The sequence below is a fragment of the Martes martes genome, assembly GCF_963455335.1.
Source record: "Martes martes genome assembly, chromosome: 8".
Lineage (NCBI taxonomy): Eukaryota > Metazoa > Chordata > Mammalia > Carnivora > Mustelidae > Martes > Martes martes.
The window spans coordinates 116818004-116845671 of NC_137895.1; the positions used below are offsets into that span (position 1 = coordinate 116818004).

The following is a 27668-nucleotide window of genomic DNA, read 5'->3' on the forward strand; positions in this document are numbered from 1 at the left end:
GAAACACCAGTCCTGCTACTGAGTGTGATGAAGCCTGAAACACAGGAGTGTGGAATTTACAAATGTCAGAGAGAGGAAGAAAGAAGAAAACGCTAAACACGTCCATCAGCAGACATGCTGAGGCTGCAACATGTGTTCACACACAGACACACACGCAGGTCCAAGCGTGGCACAGCAGCTCCCCGCACCTGCTTCCACTGCCTTCTGCCAGGTACCGAGCGTGAGCAGGGCAAACCCGACGGCTGCGAGTGCGGAAGGCAGGGGGGCGGCAGGATGATAACAGCTGGCACACGTGTATGGAAAGCAAAGGCTCCAGGCCCAGCCCCAAACCCAACCAACAAGCAGTTCCAGATGCAAACACATACCCGGGCCAAACTCACCATCATGTAAGGGTCATCGACGATAGGATAGATGTAATCCGTGGTTTGAACCAAAGAGAGACCACCATGCCTCAAAGGAATGACGCAAGTATCCATTCCAATGCCTGCAAAAATGAAAGCTGTCAGCATCCAGAAACCAAAAGGAAAAGCCATTTCATTTTATACCATCAGTCCTGGGACCTGGAGCAGTTTCACGCACGACGCTTACAGAGCCCTGCGCCCTGCCAATAAGGCAATGTGTTTCCCATTGAGACCGGAACTGAAATAAACGTGAAACATAACTAGCTTAAGATGGAAAGTGAGAATATGATTTGTTAGTCATAAGACTCAACTTCAATACGGTACAATTTTTAGACTTTAATGGTGCCTCCAATGGAAATTTTTCCTTTGTATCACTGCATCATCTGGGCTGGCACCACAGAGAATTTCTTTAAAGACGAGAAAGCATCAGTGGAACTTGGGTTGTCTTAACTACATTACTTTTTGGGCAGATCCTTAGGCATTATTCTATTTTTCCCAATGGAAAATGTGTAAAGTCTTTCATATATATTAGAAATGTTATTATTACTTCTCCATTTTAGTCAAAAATGAAAATGACAAAGGTGGGGAGGGCACCTTGCCAGCTCAGTCATGTGACTCTTGATCTCAGGGTCGTGAGTTCAAGCCCCATGTTGGGTGTAGACATTACTTAAAAATAAATAAATAAGCTTAAGTGAGAGCAAGAGAGGGAGAGAGAGAGAGAGGAAGGAAAGGGAGAAGGGCAAAGTCAGAACAGGTATTCATTGTTTCCAATCAAGCTGGGACAGACACTGGTACTTATGGGATCTGGTATGTAGGTTCCCAAAAGTGTTTTTTAAGAGGAAACTTTGAAATCCCATGTTATTTCTCTTGTGGAAAACTTGTAAATGTCACCTTTACTAATGCTATAAATAGGGAAAAATATTTTGCTAAACAAGCCTGCAGGAAATACTTCAATTTATTAAAAATTGTTCCTAAACATTTAGAAAGACAATACGGACAGTGGATGATCTAATTAGAAATAATTCCCTTTTACTAAAATCGGTTTAGAAATAGTCAAAACTAAGACACAATAGGGAACATTGCTTTGGAAATCACCTGTAAGGGGGACATTTTCAAATTCAGACTGGCCTTACCACCAAGTAAGCCGAATACAGAGTGCTTTCCCTCCCCTCTCAAAAGGACACCATCCTGCCCCCTTAGGAGGATGTCAACTTGGCAGCATGACGCCGAAAGTGGAGAAAAAAATCTGGTTAAAATACCAAAGGAAGGGTAGCTCACTCCTGGGTATATATCCTAAAGATACAAACGTGGTGCTCCGAAGGGGCACGTGCACCCGAATGTTTATAGCAGCAATGTCCACAATAGCCAAACTGTGGAAAGCGCCTAGATGTCCATCAACAGATGAATGGATAAAGAAGATGTGGTATATATACACAATGGAATACTATGCAGCCATCAAAAGACATGAAATCTTGCCATTTGCGACGACGTGGATGGAACTAGAGGGTATCATGCTTAGCGAAATAAGTCAATCGGAGAAATATAACTATCATATGATCTCTTTGATATGAGGAAGTGGAGATGCAAGGTGGGGGGGTTTGGGGGGAGGTAGGAAAAGAAAAAATGAAAAGATGGGATTGGGAGGGAGACAAACCATAAAAGACTCAATCTCAAGAAACAGACTGAGGGTTGCAGGGGGGAAGGGGGATGGGAGAGGGTGGTGGGGAAATGGACATTGGGGAGGGTATGTGCTATGATGAGTGCTGTGAAATGTGTAAACCAGACGATTCACAGACCTGTACCCCTGGGGATAAAAATACATTATATGTTTATTAAAATAAAAAAATTAAAAAATAAAAAAAAAAATACCAAAGGAAGCCAGTGGATGGCACCCTCTTAATTCAGAATTCCAAATGGAAAAAGAATGAATCGTATCTTCCCGTTGAAACGAACACACAAGCACCTCTCAGAGGGAGTAAAACTGCCGCGGCACGACCATCTCTGCACTGCCATGGCAAAGGACCCACGAGAGGCCGCGTCACAGGGGCACCTCATATTCTCAGGCCTTGATCCATTATTATTAATGCACAAATAAAAATTGAGTTTAATAAAAAGTCACGCTCTGTGAAGGTGGGCTGATTTCCAGCACACAAGATGGCAAGGCGGTATCCAGGTGGCAAGTCTCACGGATGTGTGACCACGGAGCACACTGCCCCGGTCATGAGTGTCCATGTGCATTAGATGGGACACGTGTGATAATTCATCCAAATGACACGTACGTGTACACCTCCCAGAACGTTCACCAGATGACTGCTTTTGAACAGTAAATGGAAAGAGGGCAAGAATCACAATTTTACTCATACTGAGTTTCCCTTAATTGACCCAACAGGTCATTCTGAGGATATTAGTGTTTGCTTTAGGGAAGAGAGAAATACAGTTTTCTTTGGGGTTTCCATGTATAAACTACAGGACTCCTGAAAAAGATTAGACATAGTTGCTGAATGTTAGCTTTAAATGTTTCTCAGCAGGCCGCCTGGGTGACTCAGTGGGTTAAGTGTTTGCCTCTGGCTCAGGTCATGATCCCGGGGTCCTGGGATCGAGCCCCTCATCCAGCTCCCTGCTCAGCGGGGAGTCTGCTTCCTCCTCTTTCTCAGCCCCTCCCCCCTGTTCGCACTCAGTCTCTCAACTAAATAAATAAAATCTTAAAAAAAAAAGTAAAATGTTTCTAAACTGGTTAATCCAAATTTGAATTAAATAAATTTGATTTGTGAAGGATTTAATTTTTATTTGTATGTATCATCACAGCATTTTAACTGATGACTCTCAAGCATGTTTACCAAAAAACCCAACATTTCATTAATAATATTTTATATCAATTGTGCGTTTATTTTTTTTTTACAGATTTTATTTATTTATTTGACAGAGAGCGAGCGAGAGCAAGAACACAAGAATAGGGAGTGGGAGAGAGAGAAGGAGACTCCCCGGCAAGCAGGGAGTCCAATGAGGGGCTGGATCCCAGGACCCTGGGATCGTGACCTGAGCCGAAGGTAGACGCTTAACAACTGAGCCACCTAGGCACCCCTCAATTATGTGTTTAAATGACGTTTTTCACATATACAGTTAAGTAAAATACGTTAGAATTAATTTCACCCAATGCTCTAGGAAATGTGAAATTACATGTGGCCCACATGGCGTTTCTTTCATACATCACACGTCCACAGTTACTGGGGGCGAGAGGGCATCTGAGATGAGCCCTTGGCCTTAAAAAACCAGGATGAAGTTGAAAGGGAGGGACAGTCCAGGGAAAGGGCAGGTGGTAACAGATGCAAATACCACAGGTGGGGAGAGGAATTTTGGGTTTTCAGCAAGACTGAAACCATCCATCAAGAAGAACCCTGCGGGGCGCCTGGGTGGCTCAGTGGGTTAAGTGTTTGCCTCTGGCTCAGGTCATGATCCCGGGGTCCTGGGATCGAGCCCCTCATCCAGCTCCCTGCTTAGCAGGGAGTCTGCTTCCTCCTCTTTCTTGGCCCCTCCCCCCTGTTCGCGCTCAGTCTCTCTCTCAACTAAATAAATAAAATCTTAAAAAAAAAAAGTAAAATGTTTCTAATCTGGTTAATCCAAATTTGAATTAAATAAATTTGATTTGTGAAGGATTTAATTTTTATTTGTATGTATCATCACAGCATTTTAACTGATGACTCTCAAGCATGTTTACCAAAAAACCCAACATTTCATTAATAATATTTTATATCAATTGTGCGTTTATTTTTTTTTTTTACAGATTTTATTTATTTATTTGACAGAGAGTGAGCGAGAGCAAGAACACAAGAATAGGGAGTGGGAGAGAGAGAAGCAGACCCCCCGCCAAGCAGGAAGTCCAATGAGGGGCTGGATCCCAGGACCCTGGGATCGTGACCTGAGCCGAAGGTAGACGCTTAACAACTGAGCCACCTAGGCACCCCTCAATTATGTGTTTAAATGACGTTTTTCACATATACGGTTAAGTAAAATACGTTAGAATTAATTTCACCCAATGCTCTAGGAAATGTGAAATTACATGTGGCCCACATGGCGTTTCTTTCATACATCACACGTCCACAGTGACTGGGGGCGAGAGGGCATCTGAGATGAGCCCTTGGCCTTAAAAAACCAGGATGAAGTTGAAAGGGAGGGACAGTCCAGGGAAAGGGCAGGTGGTAACAGATGCAAATACCACAGGTGGGGAGAGGAATTTTGGGTTTTCAGCAAGACTGAAACCATCCATCAAGAAGAACCCTACGGGGCGCCTGGGTGGCTCAGTGGGTTAAAGCCTCTGCCTTCGGCTCGGGTCATGGTCTCAGGGTCCTGGGATCAAGCCCCGCATCGGGCTCTCTGTTCAGCAGGGAGCCTACTTCCCCCTCTCTCTCTGCCTGTCTCTCCACCTACTTGTGATCTCTGTCAAATAAATAAATAAAATCTTTAAAAAAAAACAAAAAAAGAAAAAGAACCCCCAAAACCATACTAGCACCACTGCCGGCAGTGATCAGTACTTGACAGCTCTTAAGTCCCAGGCAAGAAACACTGACTTTAACATTTCTTTAGTGAGAAAACATCTAAATCAACACATATACATTTAACAACTGTCACCATCTTAGGATCCAGGAAATCTGACATTCGTTTAGAGAAATAGTTTAAAAACAGATAAACACACTGACTGCTGTGTACATAGATTATATGTCTGTCTGGGTAAAGGTACACATGGTACATACACACACACATAATTTCTTGTACTTCCAACACTTAGAAACAGTAAGTATGGTTAGCTCATTCTAAAGATCGGGACACTGTCACTCAGATTAACATTAGTGACTCGGTAGTGACTGTGTCCGGACAAGAATCTAGATCTGATTTCAAAGCAAAGCTTCGGCTCTCTAGAAGTTACCACTTCTGGACGAGGTTTTAATACTACACTTCCTTCAGCACCCATCTGCTGGTAACCTGGGGTCCTTCTACCCCTGGAGAATGCCATGAATGCTCAATTTTGTGAGTGTGCATTTTTCTGGGAAAAGGTCATGGCCTCCAAATGCTTCTCAAAAGCTCTAGGAGACTAGACTCCTTCGTGCTAGTGTTCTTCTAACAGCTTTTCTCTGCCTCTCCTCTTGCTGTTCCCATCTGTCCCCTGTGCCAGAGTTAGGTTGTAGCCTGCAGCCTCTCTTCTCATTGCAAACATGCTGGACTTACAGAAACTGGGTGACAAAACAGTATGGTGAGCAGAGGAATCAGAAAACATGGATTCCAGGTCCCCACCCTCGCTCGCCAAGTGACATGGAATGGGTTACCTGGCCTTCCTGAGCGTCATGGGGCTGAGGCAAGGAGCAAATGACCTGACCCATTTTCGAAGTGCTTAACAGTCCATGGCATGCTCATCAGGTCAACCGGGGAAGTCATCAAGAGGAATTCCTACTGTATCCATAAGGCTTCTATTGCATTTGGTTTTGCCCATTTGGCAGCTTATTTCTCTTGACAGAGTTATCTGACAGCGTTCTCAGTACATTCTTATTTTTTGACAAGTAAGCCAACATCTAATCCAACTCATTCACGTGGTATTTCTCCATGCTTAGGCATCAGCTAGACGGGGCTGGTTTTCTAACTGAGCTCGTGGGAGCCAGCCCTGCAGCCCCTAGAGCGTGGGGTGTGAAGCTTCCCCTCCTCCAACCAAAGCAGCTCTGCTTTTGTATCTGCTTTACATATCAGGGAAGAAAGGAGCATCCTGGGTTGTGAGACAGAATGCTGTACGCCAGAACTGCACAATAAAACAATGGGTGAAAATGAACAGAATGAAGACCTTACGTAAGAAAGCTGATCGGGTCACACACCACGATCACCAAACATTCAAACTTCTAGAGTACACGCCTGACACTCCAAAGGCCAAGTGATCATGGGCTTATGCCACGTCCTTAACACACCAGACAATAAAAGCTTAACAAATATCCCAAGAGCCTAGAATTTCCTTCTAAACTCTCTGTTTGGGAAGAGGCAAAGCACTAAAACATCAGAAATTTAGTCAAGAAAAAAAAACAAAACAAAACACCACACTCTCCATGCCAGATGACGTCCTAGGGTCAGGCACAGACTTGGTCTCGTCTTCTCCCTCCTCCCTATCGGAGCTCATCAAACAGCGCACAGCACAGAGGAATACCAGAGTCCACCCCAGCCCAGTCACCGCCCTCCAAGCACCGCACAATGACACATATGCACTACCTTTCCTAAGGCAAAGGAGAGAATGCAAGAGTTTTAAGGAAAATTTTAGGACAGGGGTATAAAGGAGTTTCTGCTTAATCCTCAGCTAACTACAAAAATTCCATTTAGTAAAAAATACTCTTACTGTAGTAGAACTGTCTCAACTGCACACTAAATGGTTTAAAAATGGCTAGAGTACATTTCTTGATGCTTTTCAATACTTCCTCCAAATAAGTTACAAATAATAGAACAGTTATCGTTGCTTTGCTCTTTGAATCCTTATAGAAATTAAACTTGTTGAACAAGGCACCACGGGACAAAAGAAATTTGGCTTTCGACTCATTGACTACAGTTGCAGCCAAGATGCTCTCCTTTTGGGAAGCGTAAAAGAGATAATGGTTCACATACCAAGCCTTGGCATAACTGCTCCCAGAAATTGCTCATCTTCTTGGAAGTGGTTCTCTTGTAAGGATTCCAGCAATTTCTGCAGGACATCTTGGGGCACTTTGCAGCCGGTGCCCTTCAGTTCAGTGAATCTGGTTAGCCGGAAGCTCTTGTCCAATTCATAACTTTCCGGGTTAAAGGACTCCCGCGTAGACATGGTTCTGGGGCGCACACACCTCACAACTGGGCTCCTCCCCTCCCTCTCCTAGCTGGCAGGTTTCTTCAGAGATCCACCTGGGTCGCGCCAAAAAATAAAGACACCATTAAAAGAATTCTCACCAGTACTTGCTAAGAATCAAGTGAATACAGGACAGTGACAAGGAAGTGTGAAAAGAGCTGCAGTCATCCAGACCACAGGCACAGGGCGATCAGAGGCCCCAACAGTTCATGACAGTGATGCATAAGCCAGAACAAATCATTTTAAAAAGTGACTGTACCATCACAGACATCTTCTATGGGAGAAGACCTGACGTCTGTGTTGCTGTAACTGTGGCTCTGAGGGGCAGCGAGGACACCTCCCCTGAAGAAGGCAGTGTGTGCCAGCTGACACATGACACAAGGCCATCTTGAGCCGTAAGTCCCCAAGGTTCCTCTGGCGGCCAGCATCATGAGAAAACTTCTAGTCACTGCATCTGTCAACCTAGGAGCACTATGGTTTAGAAATTACAAGGCCTGGCTAACGGCACTTTTCTGGAAAACCTTTTAATATCTTCTGTTATCCTCCACAGAAAAATAAAATGCCCATAGACAGACACCCTGCAGGAAAAGGATGCTGATGGAAACGCATTTGATGAAATTCTTTATGATGCTCAATTCAATTTTAGAAAAGCATGTTTTCACTCTCAGCCAAAAGTACGAGATGATCCAAAACTAAGGAAGCCTCACTAAGGAACACAACTTGAAAAGTGGAATGGCTGTTTAACACAGCAAGATTAATTTTCTCCAAGAGAGCAGTGGAAAGTTCTCTAATACTTTAATGCAGAGCACTTTCCTAGAAAGCAAACATCCCGCCCAACCAACCAGTACACATACATCATTGACAAAATAAATACGCTTGCTCCTGCTCATTACGGTGTCACTGCAGAACGAAAATGAGAAATTAAACTAAATCACTGGCATTTATAGTACTAGGTACCAGTGAAAAGTTTCTAGGGCAAACCCTTCTAAATCTGAAGTCTCTGAGGTTAAACCAGAATCTTACAAGTGCTCCCAGGTTTTACAAACCTCCAGATTGATATTTTATTGGGCATAAGATTACAAACACCCAAGTTTTAGAGTCAGTTTCCCCTATAAAATTTATGATTAAGAACATAATTCCCATTTATAGAGTTTCTGATCTCCTGGGAAGCACATCACTCATTTAAAATCTCTCTGGCGCTCGCGCGTGCGCGCGCGCGCGCGCACACACACACACACACACAATAACTAAATAAAATAAGTCTCACAAAGCCCGAGTATGGGCAGTAATCCAAACTGTCCTTACAAAAACATGTTTGGGGGTGAGCAATCATTTCGGTTTGAAACCTACAACTCTGCAGGAATAAACCTTCCAAGACTCCAAGAAAACCACCTGTGCAAAAGGAGGGTGGCAGGAGAGCAAAGCAAATTACCCAGAGGGGAATTCTGAAGCCATTTCAGAGTTAGGAAAAGTCCAATAGCACTTTGACTTGGAAGAGTTTGGAACAAAACAACAGTGCTTTGCTCACAAAACGCCTCGCACTTAACACCGCCTCACTCCTACCAGAGGGGGGAAAAATCCAACTCACGAGGCATCCAGTTATTTTCCTACCTCTAGCCCTACCAACCCCCCCTTCCCCGAAAGAGGCGGGGAATTTGAGCGACTAACTTCCTTTTAAACGTAATTTCTATTTTCCCAGATTTTTAAGAGAAAAAAAGTTTAAAACATCTTAAGTCCAGAAAGCACTCAGACGTCTTAAAATTCGAAATGGAACGAGGGACACACATCCACACTCACATCCGAACCTTGAAAACTTAGTTTTTGGAGGGTGGGTATGCGAAAATGGGGGGCGGGGGGTGCTTGGGGAAATCGTAATTAATGGGGGGGAGTAAATGTGCGTAGTATGAAGCAGTCCACTCCGACCCAGAAACCGCCTGTTTACACCTTTAAAACAATGATATGAATATTTAAAGACAACGGTTAACCCTTTCCTTCTCGGCCACCTTTAATTTTTTTTTTTTTTTTTAAACCGAGGGCGCCAAGCGGGCCGCACAGCTCGGGCAGCACGGTAAGCAGGGATGGGAGAGCGTGCAGCCACAGCCCCGTACCTACCTCCCAACCCCCAAGCCCCTTAGCCCAGGAAATAAACAAAGAGGTGGACTCCGGGCCCGGCGCGCGGAGACCGGGCGCTCTCCATGCAGCACGCGTCCAGGACGCAGCCGGAGCGCGGAGGCCGACACGCGGGGACACCTTAAGTCCCAGGCTGCCGCCTTTAAAGGCAGACCGGGCCTCCGCTCTTTGTGCGGCGCGGCGCGGCGGGCTGGCCGCGGCCGGGCGGAGGCAGCGCGGCACCGCTGGCTGGGCCATGCCCGCCAGCTCTCCCGGCGACGGCGGCGGCAACCGCAGCGAGGGCGCGAGGCGCGCAAGGCTAACCGGCCGCGGAGGGGCGGGCGCGAGCGCGGTGGGACCCCGGCCCGCTAGGCCGGCCTGGCCCGGGCGCCAAGGGTCAGGCGGCGCCCGCAGGCCGGAGGGCGCGCGCGTGGGGGCGGGGAGGGCCCCGGAGGGGCCGCGCGCCGCGCCCGGGGACCGGGCTGGGTTCTCCCGCCGCGAGCGCGGGCCGCCGCCGCCGCCGCGCAAAAATGTCGGCGGGCGAAAAAATTAACCCCTGCGTTGCCGCCGCCGCCCTCCCCCTCCACTCCTCCCCCGCCCTTTCCTCCCTCCCTCCTTCCCCGGCTCCGCGCGGCGGCGGCGGCGGCGGCGGCGCGGGCGGTGCTTCTTTTTTAAAGCGGCCCCACCAAGCCCTGGCTCTGCCCCTCTCCAGGCAGCGCTGGAGAGCGCCGGCCGTGCACGGCTCCCGGCGGGCCCGGGCGGCCCGGAGGGGGATCTGCACGGCCGCCATGGGCCTGCGGACGAATATTCCCCTTTAAGCCTGGCGTCGCGCCCCCCCCTCCCCAAGCCAGGCGCTTACCGGTTCGCTTTGCGCCCTCCTCCTCCTCCCGAAAACGGGACTCCGGCGCTCCCACAATGCACCGGGCGCGGCCGGGCTCCCTTAAGCGTCGCCTGAATAAAAATGCCGCTCCCGGCGGCGGCGGCGCGGAGGGCGGGAGGGCCCGGGCCGCGCCTGGGCGCGCCGCGGGGGCTAGGCCTGGCTCGGCGGGCCCCTGCCGGGAACCGGGCCGCCGCGCTCCGCCGTGCGCCGCGCGCGAGGGGCCTTTAAGGGCCGGCTACCGCCCTTTAAGAGGCGGCGGGCCGCGGCCGGAGCGGCTCGGTGGCTGCGTGCGGCCCGGGAAGGGGGCGGGGGCGATGTGCAGGCCCGAGCGCGGCAATGATTGGTCTCGGGGGAGGGGTGGGGGGTTGCAAACCCGAGGAGCGGTGGCATCCGTTGCATGATGCAAAAAGGATTGATTTCAAAAGTTGCGAGTTGCATTGGCAGCAGCCTTTGGCGCCCGGGCCACCACCTACTTTTCCTCGACCCGCCGGAAGGGCCGGGAATGTTTTCCAAAACCTGGCCAGGCTCCATCGCGCTACACCCTGCGGGACGCTGTACCTGCTCCCCGAGCGCCGCCGTCGTTTCGGGCTGGGAGACAATGACCGTGGAAAACAGTTTGAAAAAGAGTGGGAGCAGAGGGGAAGCCGCCTCTGCCACGGGAAAGATTTTTTTTTTTTTTTTTTTTTACATAAACGGCGCGTTTGATTAATGATGACCTCTGTCGTCTCTCCTTTCTATTGTTTAGCCTGGCTCGGGAGCCAACGTGAGCCTTAGTGGATATGCAGACGTCCCGCAAAGTTTCTTGAATGTTCAGCGTGCTTGGTAGGGAGTCCGAGCTCAGGGTTCCTCGGTTACATTGTTTGCTCTTAACATGTCCAAGTAAACATGGCAGCCTAATAACTCTGTGTCTGAATTAACACTGATAGAACAGCTTCCGCATGACAGAAGGCTTTCTTCAGGGTTTCCACTCTCTAATGCGTTGCTGATTCCAATAAAACAAAACGCTTTCCCAAAACTGCGTCTTTCAGGGCTGCCCTCAAAACCAAGCAGTGTGCAGGAATGCCGACCAAACTTTTCTAGGGTGGTTCAGCATTTTCTAAATGGATTTGGGGGCAGGAATGTTTCCGGTCACCGAAAGGTGCTTTTCGTTGTGCACCAGGTTCGCAGGCTATGCAGATGCCCTCTTCAATCTTAAAATTTCTGCTGAACGATTCCTCCGGGTTTTAATCTCAGTAAGGATGCAGAAGTGATGTAACCTAGCAGACCGGCTGATGCAGGCTTTTCCGCTCTGTGGGGTTTCCCCCCACTCGGGAAAGAGCAGAGTAGCCAGGATTGTCTAATGTGAGTTGTTGTACTTCTGTAAAAATGGCATAACGTTGTGTTTGGCAAAGCTGGATCGCTTCTGAATCACCTGGGATCCCCAGGCAACCCTCCAGACCTCCGGAACCAGGGACAGAGGATGCAGTATCTTTATTCCTCCCATCCTCTCCTTTTTGAGATAAGTTTTGTGAGTTGTGGGGTTTTGGTTTTGTTTGTGAGGTGTATTTTTTGTTTTTTTGGGTTTGTTAAGCAAAAAAGTCACAACTAGGAAAAAAAAAAAAAAAGATTTGGGGGATTAGGGGCAAGGTGAGTAGGGCCCTGCCATGGAGATGGTGTGTCATGCTGGGGAGTTTGGTATTTATGCCTTAGTCATCAGAGTTTGTCAGATTTGGTTTTTACAACTTGAGCTCGTAAAAAGGCTGTACCACATCTGGGAGGATGCCCTCCCCCCGAGGGGAAAACGGGGCCACATCTCTAATTAGGGGGTAATTGTAATCATCCAGCACAAAGTTGAGGGAACTTAATTTGGAGGAGGAAGCAGAAGATGACGCCCAGGTTTCTGGTTTTGGGGGACTGGGTGGGTAGTAATGCTAATGGAAATAGCAACTATGAGAAGGCAAACAGGTTTAAGGCTGAGTTGGGTTTTGGAAATAGTCAATTTCAGGCACCTGCCAGATATTCTAGGCAGAATGCAAATGGTCAAACTAGGGCTTGGCACTTGGGGTAGGGGGGTGGGCTCTGAGTTTGAGATGCAGATGTGGGGTCTATCAGCATGTAAATAGGGTTTAAAGCCTCGGAAAGTGGTAGGATTAACCAGGAAGAGGAGTTCGGGATGAAAGTGAAGTGAAGGAGACCTTGGACAGAGCCCGGCAGGGCTTCCAAGTGGAATGGCTACGCGAGCAGGAGGCTGTTCCCTGCGGAGTCTGTGGGAGGCCTGCATCCTCAAAACCTGCTCCTTCCTCTCCCAGCACCCCCACCCCCCACTGTAGCAGTTCCACAACAACTGAAGGCAAATTCTTCTGGGCAGAGGCTGTAGATTCTTCACTAAGCTACGGATGCCTTCATTCATATGGAGTCCGTCTCCAACCCTGGGACCCGAAAATCTACTGGATCTCTCCACCCCCCTTCTTTGCCCTAAAAGCAGCATCTCTGTGCTTCCCCCAGTCCGCTTTTCTCCACCAACCTTTTTCCGAGTCCTCCCCAATGGAACCATCGGAGCCCCATTTCACTGGAAGCCTTCTTCTCTGAATTTTTAGGTCCTACAGGCTTCAACTAAAAGATGGTTCTCCTGGATTCCTTTACCTTGTGGACCCTTGTTAAAAAAAAAAAAAAATACACATTTACCAGCCCTGCTCCAAAGATTGTATCTAGCTGGTGTAATGGGTTGACTCACTAGAAAGATTCTCTGCTTGACCAAATTTTAGTGGGGCTTCTGAAACTTATAGGCCCATCTACGTGCTTCCTTGTAAAATCCCCTTTTAGCAAGATTCCCTCCCCCACCCTCAAAAATCTGATCGGTTCCCCACCCCTCACCATCCCCCAGGTGATGTCTGATCACCCCAGCTGCCTGTTGCAAGAATCCTGTTAGGTCGGTTTAGCCAGAATCCCCCCACCCCTGTTATTTCCTCCTAGTAATTTTCCACACACGGGTCCTCACCCTGCTCCTTGACTGTAAATTCCCTCTTGCCCATGCTGTATTTGGAGTTGAGCCCAATCTCTCCCCCCACTACAAAGTTCTCTTGCAATGGTCCTGAGTAAAGTCCGCCTTGCTGTGTCCAACCCGTGCCATAAACCATTTTTTTCTCTTTAATAATTGTGTCCCCTACCAGAGATGTGTGGAAGTCTTAACCCCTGGTACCTGCGAATGTGACCTTATTTGGAAGGGTCTTTGCAGGTGTCATCAAGTGAAGAGGAGGTCATGATAGATTCATGTGGGCCTTAAATCCAAAGACTTAGGAGAATGGGGAGATTTGGGTGCAGAGACACAGGGGGAAAGGCCTTGTGAAGACCAGGGCAGAGATGGAGTGAGGCACCTTCAAGCCAAGGAACGCCAAAGATTGCTTCTGACCCCTAGAAGCAAGGCAGAACCTCACTAGAGCCATCAGAGAGCACGGCCCTGCCAACACCTTGACTTCGGACGTCTGGTCTCCAGAGCTGTGAGAGAGTACATTTCTGTGTTCTGCATTAAGCTGTCCAGTGTTGTGTTGTGGTGTCTGCCACGGCAGCCCCAGGAAACAAATAGAGCCAGTTGGGGTATGTGTTTGGGAGCAAGGAGTACTAAGAATCATTGCTTTTAATGGGCTCCCCTGGTGATGCTGATGCTGGGGAGTGGGTGGTGAACACTATCTTATCCGGCACTCAGAGGGACAGGAGGCTGCCTGTTCCGCCTCCCACATTCTGCGAGCTCCAAAGCAGCTTCAGTGTCATGACTTACCTCCTGTCCTGACTTTCTCACTTAGGGTTTTTGCTATCCAGCATTACCACCATCTGTTGCCGGGGTAGTCACTCCCCTATGTTGCTTGCATTGTTCACGTTCAAAAGTGGTCCTTGATTTGTCATCATGGGAGGGGGACGTGGGAGGACTCTCTGGTCATGACTAAGACCTGGTAGGTGATGGACACCTCAAATCTAATGGCTTTTAGCTTCACTCCACTCTAGCTACCCATTCTTGTCTTTACACTATAACTGTCTCTTCTCTGGAATATTAAGCACCAGCATCCTATCTCCGGTCCTGTAATCCCCTCATTTCTTTATACCTGGCCTCCTGCACTTCTCTGTGTGTGGGTCACTGGTCTCTCAAGATGGTTCCTTTTCCTTCCATCCAGTCTGGAGCCTTCAGTATGCTCCACAGCCTTGTGTTCAGCCTGGAGCCCTCAGTATTCTCCACAGCCTTGTCTCCGGCCTGGAGCCTTCAGTACACTTCCACAGACTTGTGTCCAGCCTTGAACTCTCAGTATTCTCCACAGCCTTGTCTTGGACCTCCACAGCCTTGCCTCCTGCACTGCCCTTTGACCACACCCACCCTTAGATGTCCAGCCTTATGTCCCTTCCCTCCACCCTCTTCCCTACCATTTTACCAGGCAGAGAAAACTCAGAGCTTAGAGATTGTGCTATGATGGATATATGCTATCCAGTGCCCACTGGGCTTTCCCAGTAGCTCAGAAATCCTTAAATATGCTCTTTCGAATGTTCATTATTGTCCCCAAAGTCTGTACCACGCCTGTGCTGCCCTCAGGAGCAGATGTAGCTCAAGAAGAAAATGGATGCTCTCAGAGGAAACCCTCAGCTTTCCCACCCTGTCCTCACCCCTCCCCTCTGACCATCAGTGTCTCGGAGGGAATACCATCTCTGTCTGTCTGAGGCTGGCCCCTCCCAGGGCACCAGCTGTCCCCCTCCAACAATAGCTAAATTAGGTTGAGGACTTAACTGTACATACACCCCACTGTATAAGACTCTTTTATGTACGTTCGCTCTTGGAATTCTCCCAACAGTCTTGCGATCCGGGTACTATGATATATTTCGCTTTCATGGTGGAGGAAACTGGGGCTCAGACTGATTGAGTCACTTGCCCAAGATTACTGTCTTACTTAAGTTTCTTCTGAGGCAGATCTCGAGATGAGGATTTGGAGGAAGGGAGTTGATTTAGGAGGCGATCTCAGGAAACATGAGGCAAGAAGTGGGCAACATGAGTCAGGGAAGGAAGAAAGTGCAAAAGAATATAAGTGAGTGGGTCGTCAGTGTGGGCTCAGCCCTGTTGGCGTCTGTCTGGGAAACTAGAACCCCCTCTGGGAGGTAGACTAATGTCCCTTCCCCAAAGACGTCTGTGTCCCAATCCCTGGGATGTGTGAACCTGTTATGTTACAGATTAAAGAGGAATTTGGGTTGCAGATGGGACTAAGTTTGACCTTAAGGAGGTTATCTTGGATTACCTGGGTGGGCAGCACAGTGTAATTACGGGGTCCTTACACGTGGAAGAAAAAACCAAAAGAGAGACTGAGGGACATGGCAGCATGACAAGGATTCAGCCCAGTGTTATCAGCTATGGTGGAGGAAGTAGCCACAAATCAAGGGAAATGGGAGCTTCTGGAAGCTGGAAAAGTCAAGGTAACAGAGTCTCCTCTATTGCGTCTAGGAAGGAATGCCCCTTACAAACACTTTGCTTTTTGCCTAGGGAGCTCCTTGTCCAGCTTCTGACCCACAGAACCGTCCGATCACAAATGTGCCTTTGTTCACAAAGTTAGTGGTAATGTGTCACCGCAACAGTAGAAAACAAATACGCCTTCCTAGAATCATAGCACTGGCTGACAGGGAGGCTGAGACATTTCCCCGGTGAACACTCTGGGTCTCCCTCCCCGTGGACAGGAGACTCAGAAATTCCTCCCGAAGGAAGCAGCTCTGCTGCCCGGGACAGGTAGGTGACTGAGGGGGACATGCTGTCCACAGGCTGGACACTGTCCTTGAAAGCACGGACGAACTCTGAAGAGGGCTGGCCATCGATGGCATTTCAGCCTCTGCCACAGCGCCCAGAGGGAGGCAGTCAAGCCAGGATTCATACTGGGGCTGAGTCTGGATTCCGTGTGTCTGGTCCTCAGGACCTCCCTGCAGCATTTGAGGCCACAAAGCACACTCCTGCTCGTCTCGGAATCCTCAAGGGGGTTCCTCTTAGCTCTTCCCTCATTCTCCTCCCAATCTCTTCAGCTACTTCTTCATCTTTTTTTTTTAACTTTTTGTATTTATTTAAGTAATCTCTATGCCCGACTTGGGGCTCGAACTCCCAACCCCGAGAGCAAGACTCACATACGCTGCTGACCGAGCTAGCTAGCTTCTGAAAAAAACCATTTTTGTTCCCTCTTCTTCCGCCGTCCTTCACCCTCACGCACACCCCACACTGATGTTGGTCAGGTTTGCCCTGACGTCCTTCTCCTGCTTTTCTTCCGTTGCACGTGGCCTCTAACCCGTGTCGTCAATACAGCGTCCGCTTCGTGCTGGAATACTGAGCCCTTGGCGTCTCCAGGGTGAGATGTCCTCTCGGTGTAAAAAAAAAAAAAAAAAAAGCACTGGAGCTTGAAGACTTAAAAAGAGAAAAAGATGGTAAACTATCTCCATAGTTTTTATATCGATCCATTTTGAAATAGAATAATATTCTATTTCGGATAGGCTAGGTTCTGGAAAATAGATTATTCATTTCATATGTTGCATTTTACTTGTTTTGCTGTGGCCACTTGGCCAATGAAAAGGGCATGGCGGGCTGACCGCCTGTTTCTACTGGGCGTTGCTGCTCTGGACGCTGCCCCAGACACAGGCATCCACCAGCGTCCCTCACCACCTCACAGTCAGCGCATGTGAGGACCAAAGGAATCGAAGGAATCATTCCCTTCCAACCCTGACCCCTCCACCCCACCCCTGCACCGTGCCATCTACTCTCCCCTTTACTGACTATCCTGGCGAATGGACAATTACCCGTAGCGTTGTACATGCTGTGGCCCCAGTGGCTCGCCCCAGTCCCCCTTTTCCTTTTCCCTTCCTCTTTCCCTGCCCTGCCCTCCCCTCCCCACTCCTGTCTTGATTCATTTTCTCATCTTTCACCTTGACAATTGTGAAAGTATGCTAATTTTTTGCTTTTGTTATAATGTCCACTTGTTTCCATTCAGTCCAAAGGGACTGATGCTGCCGGAATGGTATTCATCAGCGTAAACCCGACTGTGTTCTTTTCCCTGACTAAAACCCTCAGGTGGTCTGCGCTGCCTCTGGCTCTGTTTCTCCAAGTCCGGGGCTCATTCATGGGTGTGTGGGGGTGATTTTAGGTGGTAGATGCAAGATCATTTTCTTTTTGTAGTTGTGTATTTGTTTTAATACACATTTGAAAGATAGACCTAACATACAAAACCTGTGATTTCGGGGACATTATTCTTTAGGACAGAAAAAAAAAAAAAGGAGTCTAGAAAATTTTAAATGTTTTAAATTTGTATTTATTTACTTTACATTTTATTTATTTGTTTATCTGAGAGAGAGAGAGAGAGAGAAAATCTTAAGCGTGTTCCATGCTGAGCATGGATCCCAGTGCAGAGCTCGATCGCACAACCCTGAGATCATGACCTGAGCTGAAACCAAGGGTTGGACGCTCAAACTGACTGCACCACCCAGGCGCCCCTTTATTTATTTGAGAGAGAGCAAGCATGGAGAGGAGGGGCAGAGGGAGAGAGAGTCTCCAGTAGACGCTGCTCAGAGCAAGGAGCCCCAGATGGGGCTCCATCCCCTGACCCTGAGATTAGGACCCCAGCCGAAGTCCCATTCAACCAACTGCGCCACCTAGGCGCCCTGAGTCAAGAAAATTTTAAAGAAACAGTGGCCCACGTTCAAGTAATAGCATTGTTCCAGTGAATTTCAGATACACGGCAGACTCTTGACTAAGGTTTAAAAAAACCAAGAGCAAAGAAACCCTCTGTAATCCAGCTTCTCCTTTTTCTCCCTAATCTGGTCTCGGGAGGAACTCCTCTCCAGTTCGTCAGCCATGTAGCCAGACCACGCGTGGGCAGATCTCCAGGCTCATCTTCTCTCTTTCTCCGATTAGCCGCTCAGCAAGTGCTGTTCCTCTGCGCGTACCTACCCTGTCCCCCCTTCAGGCAAATGAGAACTAAACCCATAAGATTCTGCCCCAAGAGTCTTCTCTCTCAAGAGAATTTCAAGAGTTTTCTCTCTCTGGCAACTCCAGGGGGAATGACTGTGCCATCTCCAGGAGGCAGCTTCTTAACCCCTAGTATGATTTTGCAGATATAAGTTAATTAAGGATTTTTTTAAAAAAGATTTTATTTATTTATTTGACAGACAGAGATCACAAGTAGGCAGAGAGGCAGACAGAGAGAGAGGGAGAAGCAGGTTCCCTGCTGAGCAGAGAGCCCAATGTGGGGCTCGACCCCAGGACCCTGAGATCATGACCTGAGCCGAAGGCAGAGGCTTTAACCCACTGAGCCACCCAGGCGCCCCGAGTTAAGGATTTTTTTGATGATATTATCCTGGATTATCTGAATGGACCAAGGCAACCACCAGGATCAGAGTGATCAGGAGTCACAAGCCAAAGAATGTGGGCAGCTTCTAGAAGCTGCAAAAGGCAAGGATATTCTCTCCTTGAGCCCCCAGGAGGAACACAGCCCTGCCCGCCCCATTCTGGTTCTCATCTTGGAACCTATCCTGATGATCTACAATTGTTCCTTATACCTAATCTCCCTTCTCTCCCCAAAAGCCCCGAAGTTCCTTCTAGAAACCATCTTGAGTATCTTTGCCTCCCAGTGCCTAGCACATTCCCTGGCATTGGTAGGAATGGCAAGAGAGTGGTACTCTGAAATTGGGGGGACAAAGAATCTTAAGAAGGTAGGAGGAGCCGACATTGCCAAGTGCTAGAGAAAATCGAGGTAAGATTGTTAATTGAAAAGAGATCATTCGGTTTAAGAGGTACCTGGTGGCCTTTTGGGGAGATACTTATGTGCAGGGTCTAGGGTGGAAGGTGGGACATGAGCATAGACACCTCAGCATGCCATAGGGACGCCTAAGTGGCTCAGTCGTAAAGCATCTGCCTTCTGCTCAGATCATGATCCCAGGGTCGAGTCCCACATGGGGCTCCCTGCTCTCTGGGGAGTCTGCTTCTCCGTCACGCTCTGCCCCTCCCCCTAATCACATACCTACATGCATGCACACACACTCTCTCTCAAATAAATAAGTAAAATCTTTTAAAAACAAATGAAAAACCACGATTGCTCACTATGTGCTGGCCCTCTTTTTGGAGCCCTACGTATATTAATTCATTCAGTCCTCGTAACAACCTATGAAGTAGGTACCATTTTTATTTCCATTTTATAGATGAGGAAATCAAGGCACAGAGAGTGTAAGTAACTTGTCCAAGGTCACAAAGACAGAAAGTAGAGGACTGGGATTTGAACTCAGGCCCTCTGTCCCCAAGTCCACATTCACGGATGGAGGCACTCAGTAAGTAGTTGTCAAGGGAAGGAGGAATGGCGCTAGCTTCTTCCGCTCCCCCACATAGCAGGATGGGTTTGCTCTCCTGCATCTCTCTTCCCCCTTCCCCACAAAGGGCCCCCTCAGCATTGTCCTCTCACAGATGAGGCTTCGGTCCAAGGTTCAACTGTCTACTGGACCAGGGCTGAGGCCGCAAAGATGCCCGAGATCTTATCCTTTAACCCCCATCCTGGAAACAGGACCCCCAAACACTCGGTTCCTTTAGCATGACACCTTTCCGGACACCCCCCTCTTCCCTCCTCGTACATCTTGGCTGAGGCCATAATGAGGATTCACCAGGCTGGCCCTTGCTTCCCAGCAGGTTGCTGGAATATTCCTTCCACGTTGCCCCCTGCAGGGTTGGCTTCACCACCCTAGAATTGTCTGACAGCAGGGCTTAGAGCCAGGGTGAGGGTCCAAACCCTGCTGTAGGTAGGTTTCTGTCGGGGGAGGCAGAAATTCAGATGCAGAACCGGGAGGGTGAGAGAACCTAGGAAGGCAAGATGGGGACTGGACAGGTCAGGCAGGAAAGTGACATGGAGTCACTCATTGTGGGTAAGCTTGCAGCCAGCGTTGTCCTGGCAGGTGAATTCTGGAAAGGAACAAGTCCCCTAAGACAAACGTTAGGCTGCATCTTGATCTTTGGGAGGGGCGGTCCCCTCTGTTTTCTCCTAGGCCCCTGTTGAGGCTTATTCTTATAACTACACATTTTTCCAGATCAATTCTCCCAAGAGCTTAGGTTCTAGATCCCTGTCTGGATAAGAGAGATGGGCTCTGTTTCTTCGTGCTATGAAATTTCCGAGGGATCCAAATCCTAATAAAAATGGAAATAACTGAAATAAAACATGTTTTCTTGCACACCATAAATATGTGTTCTCCCAACTTCCTAAATATCTTTTCTCTCATTCCACCATTCTTGCCTTAAAAAGGTTAAGAGTGAGGTTAAGAGTTAAGAGTGAGTCTTATCTTTGAGGGACTACTGGTTTGCGGGCACTGCGCTCAGTATGGGGACACTAAGAACAGGTCAAAAATCCCAATCAATGGAAGAATTGCTGTAATACCAAGTGCTAGGTGGAGATCTCAGATTTTTTTTTTCTTTTGGAGGGGAATCCATGAACATTCTGAAATGATATGCAAAATTGTGTCTACTTGTGCATTTCTGGGAAGAAGAGCATTCCTGGCTTTCACCAGCCCCTCCAGAGGGGTCTCTGACCGCAAAACTGAATAATATGGTAGCAAGTGCTATGGGAGAGCAGAATTTGAATGTAGAGGAGAACGTTGAAATACAGGGAATACATTGTTATTCCATTAATTTCATTAATGCTACAGTGATTTCAGTAATCATCATTCACTTTCACCAGTGGTCTTTTACAATCTGCAGTAAAAACCGTAGGTTTTTTTGGTTAAGAAATAAAGGGTCACGGGAAATTTAACATGGTGTTGGCACTCCTGTGTTTGGTTTCAGAAACAGTGACCTGATTATTTCTAAATGAAGAACACTTTTTTAAAAAAGATTTTATTCATTTATTTGACAGAGAGAGAGAGAGAAAGAGAGAGAGATCACAAGTAGGCAGGGAGGCAGGCAGAGAGATGGGGGAAGCAGGCTCCCCGCTGAGCAGAGAGCCCGATGTGGGGCTCGATCCCAGGATCCTGAGATCATGACCTGAGCCAAAGGCAAAGGCTTAAGCCACTGAGCCACCCAGGTACCCCATGAAGGGCACTTTTTAAAAAAAAGTTTATTCTTTTCAAAGATTTTATTTATTTATTTGACAGAGAGACACACAGCGAGAGAGGGAACACAGCAGGGGGAATGAGAGAGGGAGAAGCAGGCTTCGCAGAGCAGGGAGCCCCATGTGGGGCTCAATCCCAGGACCGTGGGATCAGGATCTGAGCCAAAGGCAGAGGCTTAATGACTGAGCCACCCAGGCGCCCTATGAAGGACATTTTAAATAGAGTCGGTCCCAGTTAAGAAGCCCCCTCCAGACCTCCCCAGGGTCTCCTGAGTGACACTCCCCTCCCCGCCGAGTTGGAGGCTCCCACTGAGGCCGCCCCATGACACCCTGCCCTGCACTGTGTGTGGGTCTGTGATTGAGCTCAGGAAGGCTCAGAGAACCATCTCGAGGTGGCAGATTGGTGGCAGGATGAAGGATTCTGACTCTGTACGCACTAATGACAGAGGACATCCATCTGATGAAGATGGACAGAAAGACGATCCCCAGTGTGGTCGGTCACAGGGGTGCTCGCCACTGAAATGCAGTGAACGGTAAGGCAGTTTCTGAAATTCTGGCCCTGAACCTCCCCAAATGTAACCACATTCCATAAGATCCCACCATGCCGTGGTATTTTCCCAGCAAATCCTGTTTCTTTCGAGCACAAAGGTGATTAATTTGGTGCTGTGAAATGAAGATGTCATTGTTTGCACCCAGAGAGCATCTAAGCCTACAAAATTAGTAAGTTTTCCCTTTGTCTTTCTCATGCATGAAAGATAACACTGGGGGGGAGGAAGGATTTATTTTCTTTTATTGCATGTTCTGTCCTTCTCCCTCCCTGTCTCACCTAATTAAAATGCGTCAAGATTTGCGTCTCATTTCAAAAACCCGCACAGGCCACCCCTCCTCCTAAATCCTGAGTCCCCGATAGAGTCCCCTCTTGATTATTTACCTAGTTTTTCACTCAAACATTCAATTCTCTTCGATTCTTTTTTTTTTTTTTAAGATTTTATTTATTTGACAGAGATCACAAGCAGGCAGAGAGGCAGGCAGAGAGAGAGGGAGGGAAGCAGGCTCCCCGCTGAGCAGAGAGCCCTATGCAGGGCTCGATCCCAGGACCCTGGGATCATGACCTGAGCCGAAGGCAGAGGCTTTTAACCCACTGAGCCACCCAGGCGCCCTTCGATTCTCTCTCTTAAGGAAAGCTGCTCTGGGGATGCCTGGCTGGCTCAGTCAGTAGAGCGTGTGACTCTTGATCTCAGGGTTCTGAGTATGAGCCCTATGTTGGGTGTGGAGATTACTTAAGGAAGAAAAGAAACCCTGCTCATGCATTTTTATCAGGTAGCCTATCCCAACAATTTCCATCACCTCCAGCCTCCTGTCCTGCAGGGATTCTGCAGCATAGAAAGAGTCTTGATGACCTGGGTTTGGACACATCTCTTCCCATTTTTTTGCATCACAGGTAACTAACTGGCTCTCTTCTCTCCTCTGCTCATGGTCATATTGTAATGAATGGTGGTCGTTAGAAGCCAGGTTGTCCTGCATATTTGGCGGAGACAGGAGAGGAAGGGAGGGAGGTGGAAGAGTTAGGTGGAGAAGGCACCTGTGTGTGGATGCACGTCTCGGGCTTCCTGTCTCTCTCCTAGTCTCATAATTAGTTCAATTAAAACTGGCCCCAGAGGGGCGCCTGGGTGGCTCAGTGGGTTAAAGCCTCTGCCTTCGGCTCAGGTCATGATCTCAGGGTCCCGGGATAGAGCCCCACATCGGGCTCTCTGCTCAGCAGGGAGTCTGCTTCCCTCCCTCTCTCTCTGCTTCCCTCTCTTCCTGCTTCCCTCCCTCTCTCTCTGCTTCCCTCTGCTTCCCTGCTTGTGATCTCTGTCAAATAAATAAATAAAAAAATATATATATAAAAAAAAAAAACTGGCCCCAGAGCGATGTCCTAAGTTAGCTAGAAGTCACTGTTGTCCAAACGGGGGTAGCACGCTACTTATTCAGTCTTTGTTCCCAATGCTCAATCCAAGGACCGACTTTACCCTTTGCCCCCCACAGGCACCATTTTCCTTAATTATCTCCTCCGGCCAGAAGTCACTGGGGGAAGTACTTAGAGGTTGAGCTCCTCCCACCCGACGGTGACTGTCCTTGCCCCTCACGCTGTGTTGGCGCTCTGCTGGGCATAAGCTCAGGAGTGGATGTGTCCTTGGGGTCTCTAGACAGGATGCAAAATGAAGAAGAAAGAATAATGGTGGAGGCAAAAGTTGTTTTTATTTGAACTCCCTTCAGAGCACCCACATCTGGAACACAGGGACCACATCTGCTTTTGGATGTTATTCAGGTTTGGGGGTCCTCGGCTCGATTTTCTCTGCGCAGAGCCAATCCTCCGTCCTTTGCGGCATTCTGCTCTTCAAAGAGAGTGAGCAGGAAATGTTTCCATTTTGATGTTTGGCAGGCGGAGGCAGCACATGGGCGGTTGTTCTGGGTGCACACTGAGACCTTTTCTGGCCCAGAGAGTCTGTGATTCATTTGAGGGGGAGGCACACCCCTGATGGTTTGTTGGTGGTGATTTCCTCTGCTCGGTCTGGCTTCCAGGGGATCCTACAAAGGCTGAGACCCCACTCAGCTGCTACAGGAAGCCCTGCCTGGTGCAGTGACTGCCTACCTCTCTGAAATTCCTGGAATGTCCACGGTATTTAGATGTCCCACCCAGCAAGCCCAGTTTGTACGGCTCATCACCCAGTGTCAGATAGTCTTGTCCTCGCTCTTGAAATGTGGAAGGTGGACACCAGAGGCCTGCAGAAGTCCAGACACTAGAGGCCTCTGTGTCTTCCATCACGTGAGCATGAAAAATGCCAAAACTTGTAAGCGGGAGTGGTATCATTAAAATATATATATTTAACGAATTAATGGTTTTCACACCCATACACAAAAATCAATGCAATATAATTGTACAAGTTGCAGGGTAATTACAAGGTTTATTGAGGAAAAGCAAATCTTTACACTTAGAAAAGGAAGTATCAGAGTTTATGTCCTCTGAGCAAGAAAGATTTTCTTTCTTTTTTTTTTTTTAAGATTTTATTTTTAAGCAATTGCTATACCCAGTGTGGGACTCGAACTCACAACTCAGAGACTGAGTCAGAGACAACTCAGAGACTGAGCCAGCCAGGAGCCCCAAGAAGGATTTATTAAACAAGACAAAAAGCACATATCAGAAAGAAAAATATCAGTAAGTTTGGCTATATTAATACTTGAAAAATTTCTGTATATTTTAAAAATATACTTAAACCAAGTTAAAGGACTAGGAGTAGATACGTGTTAATTTGTAATCAACAAAGGAACACTTTGCAGAATATGTAAAAAATTCATAGAAATAAATAAGGAAAAAAAATCTAGTGGAAAAAAGAAATGGTAGAGATCTGAACGGGAATTCACATAAGAGGACATCTGAGTTGCTAATTCATGAGAAGATGTTCAACTTCCCCACTAATCAGCAGAATGTAAATTAAAACAAGATAGCATTTTATGGCCACTAGATTAGCAAAAATTAGCAAGACCACATGTGGTCAGGAATGTGGGGGAATTGGGGCTGTCTGATGCTGATGGCAGGAACAGAAGAAATTAGTAAAGCCATTTTGGAGAGAATTGGATGCTCTGTAGTAAAGCTGAAAGGTGCATGTACCTCCTGACTCATTAATTCCTCTAGCAGGTGGATGAATGCACAAAGAGACATATGTAAGAGCCAAAAGTTGGAAATAATTTAAATTTCCATCAAAAAGAGGGGGTGCCTGGTGGCCCAGTCAGTTGAGCATCGGACTCTTGGTTTCAACCCTACACTTACCATTTGCTTCCTAGAGATGTTCTCGGACATCGGTTTGCAAAGGCGGGCCTCACCTGGGAAGTTACTGGACATACAAATTTGGGGCCCGCCCCCCGACCTGTGAACTCAAGTGCTTCTGGGGTGGGGCCCAGCAGTCTGCTTTGATGAGCCCCTGGGGGCGATTGTGGTGCTGGGGCAAACTTGGGGAACCATTGCTTTTCCATAATGAAGAGATTTCTGCCTGCTTTCAACGCTCTATCTGAGGCAGGGAAGTGTCCATCCAGAAACTCCCCGGAAGTGCTACAGCCCCCATGGAAAAGTGGGATATTGCCACATACCTGGGTATGTTCTCCACCACTCCACAGACACTCCCCTCACACCCCCTCACCCCCACCCCTAGGCCCTGTCTGGTCAAAATATCTTTCTATCCTCCTTACTTGGCTTTTAAGACCCTCAGGAACCTGACCCCATCTGCCCTTGTCTCTCCCCTGAAAGCACCTGGAAAACAGCAGTACTTGCTCATAGAAGATCCTCACGCTTTCCTGTCTCTGAGGCTTGTGTTTTATTGTATTGGTATTTCTTCAGTCTGGAAGGGTTTCCGTATATGACAACTCCATCTCCATCCCCCACCCCATCCCCACAGACATAGCTTATCATTTCAGATCAGTCTCAAATGCCATTTCCTCCTTCTCTAGCTAGAGGCAATTGCTTCTTCCTTTGTGTTCGCCTCATAGAGGGTTTTATCAGCCTCTGTAACCTGCCATTTATCTCTTACATCCCATCTGGTATTCTAGTTTATGTATATGTCTTACTAGGTCATAAAACCTTTTATTCGAACCTCTTAGTCAAGTTGAAGCTTCTAATAATGCTGAGCGTATTTTCAAATTCCACTGATATAAATAAGTGTATTATTAAAAATATCTAAGACATGCTCTGTCCTCCAATTTCTGGAGGTCTAGAGGGTGACGGGGACACCTATAAACAAGGTGACAGAGTTAAGGACAGGACGATGTGGTTGCTGGGAGGACAGAGTCAGCTTGGGAAGAGGTGAGGGGTGGAGGTGGGAGGAGTTTGGGCAGAAGGTGATACTGGATGCTGTCGATGAGGAGATGCTTAGACCAGGCACAGACCTCCTCTGCTTTTTTGGGGTTTGGGGGGGGCGGTCAGAAAGGTATATGGGGCAAAGAAGAGAAGTTAAGTAAGTTCAGTTTCACAGAAGCCAGGGCCAAAGTATAGAGCTATAAACAGCACCAAAATTTAAGTACAGAGATGCCATAACAAAAGGTCATCATTACTGCAAGACTTACTGTGGAAAGTATGCAAGGTGCATAACCCCGAGTACAAAGATAGTGTCTGCGCTTTGCACAGTCCTGGAAACTGAAGGCACCTTTTAGAATTTAAGGCTTGGTTGCTGTTTGAACTTCTTTATTTGCATGATTTAGAATGGTGTTTTTCAATCTGGGGACTGCAGATATATTTAAAAGAGACTTTTCCCCCTTTAGAAAGTCTGTTAGGAAGCCCTGAATGACAGTTTTCCTACCTGTGGGCCTTGTGCAGTGTCTCATGGTGGCCAGAAGGGGGCAGCACAACCTAATGTTCTGTGTCAGGAGCCTCAGTTCCGTGCTTGGGTTCTTTTCTGTAAATCCTGGAAAAGGTAGGAATTAACAAATAGCCAGACATCTTCCAACGTTCAATGAAGTGGGGGTGCTGTGCCGTGGCCCTGAAATCTTGAAAAAGCTCAAAGCTTTTTACAAGCGAGTCTTTCTCGTTATTGCCAAGTGGAAAGTGGCACGTAATTCACAGTAGACATAAAAAGTAAAGTTCTGGGAAGACTCCCGGTGGACCTCTGGTGTGCAGATGTACCTGAACTAAAATAAACACCCGAACAAACTTGCGCCTACAGGTGTGAGAAAGTGGAAGAACATGGAGGAGAATAAATACACAACTAGAACAGGAAGTTACGAGAAAATGGTCGTGTGCTCGCGGATGTGTTTGGATTCCCGGGCTGCTACAGTCTCTTACGGATTCACCATGTGCTTTAGAGTGGGGGAAGCTCAGAGTAGCTCTGTCCCACAGAAATGGAGTATGAGCCCCAGGTGCAGTTCTAAATTTTCTAGCAAGACACATCAAAAAAGTTAAAAGGTGGGGCGCCTGGATGGCTCACTTGGTTGAACATCCAACTCTTGACTTAGGCTCAGGTCATGATCTTGGGGTTGTGGGATCAAGCCCTGCATGGGGCTCCATGCTCAGCACTGAGCCTGCTTGAGATTCTCCCTCTCCCTCCCTCTGCCCCTCGCCCAATACCCCCATCCCTGCACATGCACGCTATGACTCTCTCTCAAAATAAATAAATCTTAAAAAAGTAAAAAGGAACAGATGAAATTAATTTTAACAGTATATTTTACTGAACCCAGTATACTCAAAATATATCATTTCAACGTGTTACCAAATATTTTAAAACTAGTGTCTTGGGGTGCCTGGGTGTCTCCATCGTTAAGAGTCAGCCTTTGGCTCAGGTCATGATCCTGGGGTCCTAGGATCGAGCCCTGGGTTGTGCTCCCTGCTCAGTAAGAAGCCTGCTTCTCCC

At 47.8% G+C, this 27668-nt stretch overlaps 1 protein-coding gene and 1 long non-coding RNA gene across 12 annotated transcripts in view; one reads left to right on the forward strand and one right to left on the reverse strand.

The window, feature by feature from the left end:
• SEPHS1 (selenophosphate synthetase 1) overlaps nucleotides 1-10527 on the reverse strand; it is a 31171-nt gene extending 20644 nt beyond the window's left edge. For 3 of the 11 annotated variants that reach the window (XM_080810499.1, XM_080810508.1, XM_080810503.1), the window contains exons 1-3: nucleotides 7502-8320; nucleotides 7029-7298; nucleotides 366-484 (exon numbers count right to left, since the gene is read on the reverse strand). In XM_080810499.1, the coding sequence (XP_080666625.1) occupies nucleotides 366-484; nucleotides 7029-7221 (312 nt within the window). In that variant the 5' untranslated portion in view covers nucleotides 7222-7298; nucleotides 7502-8320. Of the gene's footprint in view, nucleotides 1-365; nucleotides 485-7028; nucleotides 7299-7501; nucleotides 9284-10210 lie in introns of those variants that run through there. The other 8 variants (XM_080810505.1, XM_080810500.1, XM_080810502.1 and 5 more) reach the window with 7 other exon arrangements.
• Nucleotides 9269-27668, forward strand: part of LOC308347267 — a 77857-nt gene continuing 59457 nt past the window's right edge. The window contains exon 1 of the long non-coding RNA XR_013967238.1: nucleotides 9269-9310. This is a non-coding gene — a long non-coding RNA (uncharacterized lncRNA). The remainder of the gene's footprint in view (nucleotides 9311-27668) is intronic.